This window comes from Talpa occidentalis, unplaced genomic scaffold (assembly GCF_014898055.3).
Source record: "Talpa occidentalis isolate TD23 unplaced genomic scaffold, MPIMG_talOcc4v2.1 talOcc4.10, whole genome shotgun sequence".
In the NCBI taxonomy this organism is placed as follows: Eukaryota; Metazoa; Chordata; class Mammalia; order Eulipotyphla; family Talpidae; genus Talpa; species Talpa occidentalis.
Window position 1 is genome coordinate 15,376,066 of NW_023600993.1, and position 10,705 is coordinate 15,386,770.

General features: G+C 35.4%; 1 protein-coding gene across 2 annotated transcripts in view; it reads right to left on the reverse strand.

Moving 5' to 3' along the window:
• Positions 1-1,143: 1,143 nt before the first annotated feature.
• SGO1 (shugoshin 1) overlaps positions 1,144-10,705 on the reverse strand; it is a 26,068-nt gene continuing 16,506 nt past the window's right edge. For both annotated transcript variants that reach the window (XM_037524995.2, XM_037525004.2), the window contains exons 5-8: positions 6,782-6,840; positions 5,057-5,848; positions 3,446-3,629; positions 1,144-3,229 (exon numbers count right to left, since the gene is read on the reverse strand). In XM_037524995.2, coding sequence (XP_037380892.1) covers positions 3,136-3,229; positions 3,446-3,629; positions 5,057-5,848; positions 6,782-6,840 — 1,129 coding nt within the window. In that variant the 3' untranslated portion in view covers positions 1,144-3,135. The remainder of the gene's footprint in view (positions 3,230-3,445; positions 3,630-5,056; positions 5,849-6,781; positions 6,841-10,705) is intronic.

The window sequence follows — 10,705 nt, forward strand, 5'->3', positions numbered from 1 at the left end:
TGAAGCTAGGTAAAGAAGAGCAATAAAGAACAATTCCAGGGAACGGTAAGCTGAACAACTCTGAGCTCACACAGGGTTGGGTATCCCTCATGCACTCAGCTGACAGGGTGGACAGACCTTGTAGGCTAAACAAGGTAGAAAATGAGGAAATGTTAGGGGGAAAGGATGTCCTGAGCGAATCCCATACAGGCTTTGTGGATGCCACCCCCACTCCATCAAGACACTGGGAACTACAAATCCCAGGATCCCTGAAGGGAAGTTGCGAGGACCTAAGGGCGGAGTTAAGCAGCAATTTTCTCATTTTGTAAGTAAAAACCAGCCATGTTAGTGGGGTTGAAGCTCACTTGGCTCCTGCTCTGCTCTTGGCTAGGCACTTTTGGTCTTGGCGGGTCACTTGGGATTCCAGGTCTGCAGAACAGGTAGGACACATTTAAGACTTTATCTCCCTCTTTTCTCCCTGAGTTATACATTTCTCATTCCCCTTTCCTTGTAAATAAACCTTTGTTAACTTTTTGTGTGTGCCTGCAGTATAACTCCCTTTTGAGCATGCGGGTGAGGACCCACAGTCAGGCAACCCATTTTATTTTATTTATTTATTTTTTTGTTTTACATCTTTATTTTTTTTTATAATAAATTTTATTTTTATATTCCCCATACAATTGGCAACCCATTTTAGAGCGGAGTTGCCCTGTAACAGCTAGACAGTTATAATTTATGTAAATAAGAACAATGCATAATTTATGTAAATAAGAACAGTGCAAAATCCATTCTATTTATTAAGAAAAAGATATTCTACTAGATTGGACAAAAGATATAAAGGATTCTGAGAATGGGAATGACCAATGAACACTTGAATTTGTAAAATTAATTCAGTGAGATAGTCTCATAATTGAAGCCATTTCAGTTATTGACATGGTTAATTTCAATATCTAGTAACATTGAATGAATACTGCAATTCCTATGTAGGGAAATGGATTTATTAGGAGTTAGGAGAGTGATATGCTCATTGTATCAGAACTGGAACAAGTACTTTAGAGAGCAACTCCACTGCTAGGTATCAACTCCACAGTAACTTGTTCACATGTGTACAAGGAAGCAGAATATTCACTGTGTTAACTTGTAATAATGAAAAAGTGGAAGCAAATTTCGTCTCAAAAGAATTAAGTCTGGTTTATTTATAATAAAATACTGTACAATGGAAAAAATAAATGTACATCTGCCAAATGGAGAAAGCTCAAACAATGCTGAGATAAAAGGCAGCTGCAAAAAGATATATACAATATTATAACACTCATGTAAAATGTTAAAATACAAAACAATACCAAAAAGTCGATGGGTAAGTGCTACAGAAGAACACAGAAATATCTACAACATCTATAAAAATACAAGACCACGAAATTAATAATAATAACTGACTTTGGGGATAAAGATCAAAGCTAGAACAGAAAATGTTAGAAGAGAATGACCTAAAGTAAAAGTGAAGGAATTCAATGGTCTAGAGTAGGAATTGGCAGACTTATTCGATGAAGACAAGTGTTTTAGGCTTTGCAGTCAGTCAGAGATAAAAATTAAGGATGTTAAATATTTTGTTGGAGTTCAAAGTTAGTATTTCATTAAAATGACAGATTGATTTTTTTTTAATTGTTTAAAATAATGAAAATCATTCTATGCTTGCTTGCAGTTTGTATTGGTCCGTAGGCTATAGTTGACATAGCTTGCCTAAAACAACTTGTCTGATAAAACATTCTGTGATGATGGAAATGTTCTGTAGCTGCATTATCCCCAATTTGATAACTACCACTATAGTGGCTACTAGGACTGAGAAATAGAATTTTAAATTGTATTTAATGTTAAATATTTGTTAACAAACGCTGGAGTGTCAAAGAATCGAAGAACTATTTCTAAGGGAAATTGTTGAACAAACTGGCAAAGTAAGATTTTGGTGGGAGAATATAAATCATATAAAGCAGTGATTCTATCAAAGATAGAAAAATTGGGGTGCTGAAGAGGATTTTGGTGTGACTACTATGGAATACAGAAAGATACAGATATGCAGTCAAGAAAATGTTGAGGTCAGAATTGGAAGGGTCACCTAATAAAACAATTTGTTGAGCATAGACCTGAAAATTCCACAGTGCAGAGTTGGAAGAGAGAAATGGTAGGTTGATATTAAGTGGAGAGCAGAGTTTCGTAGCAATGGCTGTGGGAAATACCAAGGTGGGGGGTGGGGTGGGGAGAAACCCCCAGGAAGCATGAGAATAGTGCAGGTGAGAAGACCATCAGGTATTCTACCTTTGATATTTAAAGAACAGAAGAAAAACACAAGCACTATCACAGACAAACTTTATTGTTCTCTAAGCACCTACAGTGCCTTAAAGTTTAATGAGGTATATACAAGTATAGGCTATAAACTTTTACAACTGAACTAATTCTCATCTCAAAAAAATACAAAAAATCACTTGACATTCACATATTTAATATTTGATTTTTTTTGAATAAATAAGGAACTATTCCAAAAGTACACCTGGAGCTTGGGGTTCAGTTTACCTAGCCCCCGAATCCAAGCAGCCATCAATTCTCTAGTCATGATTTCATATGCATTTTATCTGGAAAATTAAATACAACAATTACATAAGGTATTTGTAAGGTGTACAGTAATGTGAATGTTAAAGATTTTTTTTCATTCAAATATTACATAAGTAGTTTCAAAAGATCCTCTGCCTGTGTTCAAAAATCATTCCCCCTAGCATTCCACTTAAGGGATCAATAAAGATGTCAGAAGTTTATAATGAATGCATCTTAATTTAAATAATCATTGATCTCCAAAACATTGGTATAGGTACATTTTGATGAAAATTTAGGATTTGGGGCAGTATAGGAATCTAAACTATTATAGTGCTTAAGTTCAGTTATTTATATTCAAAAGAAAAATTAAACCAAATTTATCAAAGGTTTAAAAAAATACACTTGGAACAGAATTTTGGAAAAATGTTCACATCTAGAGTCAAGAGAACATTCTATGGCAATAGTTCAACCCATCTGAACTTACAGATTCTCAGAGTATAATAAGGGAGTATAGGATGAATTAAACAGCGCTGAAAAAATGCTTTTGCATTTGCTTTATACTTTTTTTTTTTAGAACTTTTTTTTTTTGGAATTTCTCTTCTGCTTGAAAACAGGTGAATTCAAGAAACACAAATCTGTAAATGGGTCCCCTCTTCTCAGTTTCCTGTAAAGGTGGGAAGAGATTTTAGACATAGTTACAAGCATACCAACACTAACTCACTCTTCAGAACAAACTTATTGCAAAATATGCCAATGTTAATATTCCCACTTCAGCTTTTACCCGAATTTTATAATTTAAGACACATCTTGATCAAAGTGCCATAACCTTACTCCTCAAAAATTATTGTTAAAAGTGAGTTCCCACAAAGCTAATACTTACGAAGTCAGTGTCGGTTCCTTATAGTTCACGATGGCAGTGCACCTACGTTTACGCAGAGACACTGCTGGGCTTTCTTTATTATTTTTTGGAGAAAGTTTTCTGATTTTCTCTATGGGATTCAAGGGGACATTGGTGATATCCTTTAGGCTTAAACGAGGTGACTGCTGAGTTTCAAGTAGTGTACCTACAAAGACAGTTTTACTGAGTATGGTTCCAATAACAACAAAAATCACAGGAGAAAAAAAAATCACAGGAACTAAAATTGTGAACAATTACAAAATCTTTATAATACAAAATTCAACATTTTACAATATAGATTTTTTAACGTTTCATTATTTTTTTCCTTTTCCTCTCATTCTGGATAACATTAAAATGTGAATTGTTACAGATGTATAGAACTGATACAAGTTTATTGAAACAATAAAATTCTTCTAGGATTGAGTGGGCATGATAAATTAGTTGTAAATGATGGAATTTCATTTTAGTTACACCTGCTTCTTAGAATTATCAGTGTCTCTCTCAATACCAAAGTTTATCATCCAGTGGCTGCCTGTTGTCATATAATGTCACTTAAATTCATTATATTCAATAAATGAGAACTCTCAATCAGAGCTTCTGTGTTAATTAGAAGTCTACAAAAACTAAAAACTTCAGTACAACTAGTAAGTTAAAAAGTTTATGAAGTATTTTTCTTATCATAAGCACCCAAGCTGTTCTACTTTGGAGCTGTAACTATACTTGGAGACAGGTACTGAGCACATAGTAAGGAAACAGCAACACAATCTCTTTGAATAGCCTTTTTTTTTAAGACTTATTTTTATGCCTACAAGAGCTGGGGTACAGACCAGAGGTGCAGTGGGGTGAGTGGGGGGCAGTGAGGGATTCACCAGAGACAGGGTGGGGAACACAACAGGCGGATTGACTGAAATACACTGCTGAGGGGAGCAGTGGGCGAGGCAGAGAGGTCTGCTGCGCCATGTGGGTTACTCCGTGGCCAGGGATTGAACTCATGCTGCAGTGGCTGTGGTTAGCTTCACAAATTGCTTCTTAACCCCTTGCGCTAACAGGGAGGCCCCCTGAATAGCTTTTGAAAAGCAAATCATTTCAAATGACTTTGTATTTCGCAACATGTTCTCCAAGGTTTCTGGGTTTTAGATCTTCTGTCCTTTTTGTCCCCATAATTGTACTATATTATTTTCCAATGTTCAGTTTAGAAAGTATGGTTAAGTGGGTTCTGATTTAAGGGAATGCGGTATAGTTGAGGTCTGCATTTCTAAATTTCCAGGTGGTGCTAATGGTGATGGTCTGAGCACCAAACCCCGAGTAACACTGTTTTAGAGTGTGTATTTGTTTTAAAAACATATGGAACTTTTTAACTGTTAAAGAGGGTTTAAATTAGTTTGAAGCAGGTCAGAGCAACAGAATTGTGCTTTTCACCTTCAACTCCACCCCCCCCCAATTTAATCAAACTATAACTGACACCCTCCCACCCAAAGAAACAGATGGTAAGGCTAACCTACTCCAGAAAAACAGATGGTGAGTATAGTATGTAAGCACCAGGAGTAATCATTTATCATAAACATTAAAAATGCAGGCAAGCAATTTACTTACTTGTAGGAGTTTTTATTGGTTTAGAAGCTTCAGTGTCTTTTTCATCCATATACTTTAATGCTCTTTTAGATCTAGGGCTTCTGTCTGATTGGCTGGAGAGATCGTCAATGTGTTTGCAAGTGGGCAGATAGAGGTCACCAGAATCTTCTCCTGATTCACTTGATTCAGAGATGCTCACTTCAGATTCATGGCTGTTTTCTTCTCTTTTAGAATCGTTGCTTATTTTTTGCCGGAAAGGAGTGAGATGAACACCCTCTTCCAAATTAAAATTGTAAGCATCACTGGAAGTGACAGATTCATCCAACTTTTCTCTGGAAATAGTCTTTTTATTTCCACTTTTATTCCCTCTATCCTTTGTAACAGATTTTGACTTTCTGTTTCTGTTAGCTTTTCTTCTCTCTTCTTTTTTCCTTCTGTGTGCATTTCTAGGTCTACTTTTAGTTTGTTCAGATTTATACCCTAAAACATTGTCTTTTGCTGCAGTACAGCCTCCTGGGTAAATAAGCTTTGGTGACTTGTTAATTTGCTCTGAATTCGCCTGACAAGCATTTTGTCCCCCACTTTCAGAAATGTGCATGTTTATTAGTGGGTCCACAAATCTAGTTCTTTCCAATTCAAAAGACTCCCTTGACAAGTGACTGATATCAAAATCATCCAAGGTATTGAACTGACAAAATTTTTTCTTCCAACCGCGACGCAGAGATACAGTTCTAGGTAAGATATTGTCAGTATATTTATCTTCACCTGAATTCAAATCAAACCCCAGTGTGTCTTGGGGGATAGACTTTTGCTCTGAGAATTAAAAAAAAAAAAAATTAATAATAAAAGTGGCTTTATAGAAATTTTAATTATAAGAATTTTAAGAATTGAAAGTTAAAAACAGAATGAATGAAAAGTCATACAGCAGTTTCCCATTCTTACTGTAATAGAAATCTGGGGAACTTCATATTGCCATCTCTTTATTGGCAATGATCAACTAATGCCTTGTATTTGAGCTATGTATGAAAGAACCTTATATAACTCTCAGAAATATTCTAATTTATATTTTATGTGCCCCTGGTTTTAAAAAAACTAGTAGTTTACATGTATCTTCCCAGAGGAAAAGAACCTCAGGGAGGTAAGTTGTTTTTGAAAAATGGTTAAGATCGGGAAAATTGGAAAGTCAGTCAGGTAAGAAATATAATCTGTATTTTTAAGGAAAAGTCGTATTTGGAATGAGGAAAAGATATATGGTTCTGCTTCTTCAAATGTTACCCCTTCTTCAAATCTTGATATAAGTAGAGAGAACTGATATTTGAGAACAGGTACACATCAGTTTAAAAGTAGAAAGGACAATGATTTCGAGGTGAGTTTTGAGATAAAAGCCTAGCATTTACCATCTGGCCTACTTGTGAGATGCTCTGAGTCTAATAAAATGGGATCAACTGTACCTATATCCCAAGGTTCTTGTGAAGGCTAAGCGAGATAATGAATGTAAAATGCCTAACACAGAGCTTGAAACATAGTAGGGCTAGCAAATTGCAGCCATGGTTATAAACAAAGCTTCTGATGATATATTTGGCACAATAAATAGGCATATTTTAAAACTCTTACTATTCTGTTAAGTCCCAGGCAGGCAGATAAGTTAGACAGACAAAAGAATCATGAGAAATTTAATTGTGTTGTTTGTTCTTAAGATTTTTATCTTGCCCATAATAGTTATTTTTAGATTTTCCCTTGAGTTACCTTCTTTTTGGAATGATTCTCCTTGTTCTATAAGTTGAGCTTCCCGAAGAGGAACTTGCCTTAGAAAGTACCAACAAAAAAATAGGATTTTTAAAAACAGTTTTGTAATAGACATTTAAGTTTTTAAAAATATTTAAGTTTTCACAATTCCATCCTAAATCAGTATATCTGTTCTTTATCAAGGGAATCCAAAAAACATTTATGCTGATTATATGAAAGCTGACTTGTTATGATTCTGACATTCAACTCCCACTGGAAAAACTAACATATCAAGTTGGACAGTTCCTCCTGAAGCCATGCCATAACCCATAATTTCATTTAACTGGAGAAACAGCCAATCAGAATTGATTTATAAAATATTTTAAAGAAATGCAGTTTGATTACTCAGCTCTTTCGGAGCCTGCTCTCATTAGCCGAACTGTGATTTTTTTTGGTAACACATCCTTTCATGGTGCTTAACTACTGACTCCTCTGAAATTCTCAATTCACTTTTATAAGGAAATCTTGGCGCCCTTGGGTCATGAAACAAAAATTTTCTTTGTGTGCTTTAACTGCTTCATTCTAATGATAATTTTATTATTTATATATTTTGTTGTTGTTGTTCCTTCTTTTTTTTTTTTAAATAATAAATTTTATTTTTATATTCCCCATACAATTGCAGCCCCCCCATTCTGACCCCAATCCCTCCCCTCCCGCCCCCGCCCCCCTAAAAGTGTCTCTGGTTCATAGTTTTTTGTTGATTTTGATTTTCACTTTCTTATGGTTATTCATTTTCCTGGTCCCTTATTTAAGTTTTCTAGATTCCTGCTAAGAGTGAGACCATCCGGTATTTTTCTTTTTCTTTTTGGCTTATTTCGCTGAGCATGATCCCTTCCAGCGCCATCCATGTTGCTGCAAATTGCATGTGTTTATCTTTTTTGAATGCTGAGTAATATTCCATGGTATATATGTACCACATCTCCTTGATCCAGTCATCTATTTTTGGGCATTTGGGTTGTTTCCAAAGCTTAGCTATTGTAAACAGTGCTGCTATAAACATAGGGGTGCAGGTGTTCTTTGGAATTGATGTTTCTGTGTCCTTTGGGTAAATACCTAGGAGTGGAATTGCTGGATCATATGGAAGCTCTATGTTTAGTAGGTCCAGAAATCTCCACACAGCTCTCCACAGTGGTTGGACCAGTTTGCACTCCCACCAACAGTGCAGAAGAGTTCCTTTTTCTCCACACCTTCGCCAACATTTGTTGTTGCTAGTTTTTTTAATATGTGCCATTCTCACTGGTGTAAGATGGTATCTCATGGTAGTTTTGATTTGCATTTCCCTGATGACAAGTGATGTTGAACATTTTTTCATATGTCTGTTGGCCATTTGCATTTCCTCTTCAGAGAAGTTTCTTTTTAGCTCTTCTGCCCATTTTTGACTGGGTTATTTTCTTTGTTGTTGTTGAGTCTCATCAGCTCTTTGCAGATTTTTGTGATCAGTCCTTTATCATTAGTCTTGGGTGCAAAAATGTTCTCCCAGTTGGTGGGGTTTCTCTTTGTTTTTGTTATTGTCTCTTTTGCTGTGCAGAAGCTCTTTAATTTGATGTAGTCCCAGCTGTTTATCTTTGCCTTCACTATCACTGCTTTGGGTGATGTGTCTGTAAAGATGTCTTTGATGTGCAAATCACGTAGTGTTTCGCCTATATTTCCTTCTATGTATTTTATGGTTTCAGGTCTTATGTCTAGTTCTTTAATCCATTTTGAGTTGATTTTTGTGTATGGTGTGAGGTAGTGGTCAAGCTTCATTCTTTTGCATGTAGCAACCCAGTTTTCCCAGCACCATTTATTGAACAAACTTTCTTTGCTCCAATGCATAGTCTTTGCTCCTTTGTCAAAGATTAGTTGACCATAAAAATGTGGGTTTATTTCTGGATTTTCTATTCGATTCCATTGGTCTGTATGTCTGTTCTTGTTCCAATACCATGCAGTTTTGATGATTATGGCTTTGTAGTATAGTTTGAAGTCTGGGAGTGAGATGCCTCCATTCCCTTCTTTTTTTTTTTCAGTAGAGCTTTGGCTATTCGGGGTTTTTTGTGATTCCATATGAATTTCATCAATAATTGTTCTATTTCTTTGAAGAATGACATTGAAATTTTGATTGGAATAGCATTGAATCTGTATATTGCTTTTGGAAGGATGGCCATTTTAATGATGTTTATTCTTCCAATCCATGAGCAGGGGATGTCTTTCATTTCTTTGTGTCTTCTTCTATTTCTTTTAACAGTGTTTTATAGTTTTCTTTGTATAGGTCCTTTACCTCTTTTGTTAGATTTATTCCCAAATATTTGATTTTTTTGTTTCAATAAAAAAAGGGATGGTTTTTTTTGATTTCTTCTTCTTCAGATTTATTGTTTGTGTATAGGAAGGCTACTGACTTTTGCGTGTTGATTTTGTATCCTGCCACTTTACTGAACTGATTGATGAGTTGAATTAGTTTTTCTGTGGAGTTTTTGGGGTTCTCTATGTATATTATCATATCATCTGCAAATAGTGATAGTTTGACTTCTTCTTTCCTATTTGGATTCCTTGGATGTCTTTCTCTTGTCTTATTGCTCTGGCTAGGACTTCCAGTATTATATTAAAAAGCAGTGGTGAGAGTGGACATCCTTGTCTTGTTCCAGATCTTAATGGAATTGCTTTCAGCTTTTCACCATTGAGAATGATACTGGCTGTTGGCTTGTCATAGATGGCCTTTATGATGTTGAGGTATGTTCCTTGTATCCCAAGAATTTCAAGGGCTTTTATCATGAATGGGTGTTGCACTTTGTCAAAAGCTTTCTCAGCATCTATTGATATTATCATATGGTTTTTATATTTCTTTTTGTTGATGTGTTGGATAACGTTGATTGATTTTCGGATGTTAAACCATCCTTGTGTCCCTGGAATGAATCCTACTTGGTCGTGGTGAATTATCTTATGGATACATTGTTGGATTCCGATAGCTAAAATTTTATTGAGGATTTTTGCATCAGTGTTCATTAGGGAGATTGGCCTGTAGTTTTCCTTTTTGTGTTGTCTTGTTCGGTTTTGGTATAAGTGTAATGTTGGCTTCATAGAACGTGTTTGGTATTGTCCCTTCCTTCTCAATTTTTTGGAAGAGTTTGTGAAGGATAGGCACTAATTCATCTCTGAATGTTTGGTAGAATTCATTTGTAAATCCATCAGGTCCTGGGCTTTTTTGTTTTTGGGGAGGTTTTTGATTACCATTTCAATTTCGCTGCTTGTAATTGGTCTGTTTAGGTGTTCTATTTTTCTTCTTTATCTAGCTTTGGGTGATTGTAGAGTTGTAGGAATTTGTCCATCTCCTCTAGATTGTTGAACTTGTTTCCATATAACTGTTCATAGTAGTTACTGATTATTCTTTTGATTTCTGCTGTGTCCGTTGTGATTTCTCCTCTTTCATTGATGATCCTGTTTATTGTGCTTTCTCCTTTTTCCTTTGTGAGCCTGGCTAGGGGTTTGTCTATTTTATTATTTTTCAAAGAACCAGCTCTTGTTTCATTGATCTTTTGGATTGTTTTTTTAGTTTCAATTTCATTTATTTCTGCTTTGGTTTTATTATTTCTTTTCTTCTACTGTTTTGGGTTTTTTTGTTGTTCTTTTTCTAGATCTTTGAGCTTTGAGATTAGGTTGTTTCTTGAGTTCTTCTTGTTTCTTGATGTGAGCTTCTATTGCTATATATTTTCCTCTTATTACTGCTTTTGCTGCATCCCATACATTTAGGATATTGGTGTCCTCCTTGTCGTTCAATTCAAAGAATTTTTTAATTTCTTCTTTGATCTCCTCATTAGTCCGGTGGTCTTCCAGTAGTGTGGTTTTAATCTCCATGAGGTAGGAAAGTTCCTTGCCTTCTTTTATGGTTTATTTCTAGTTTGATGCCTTCAG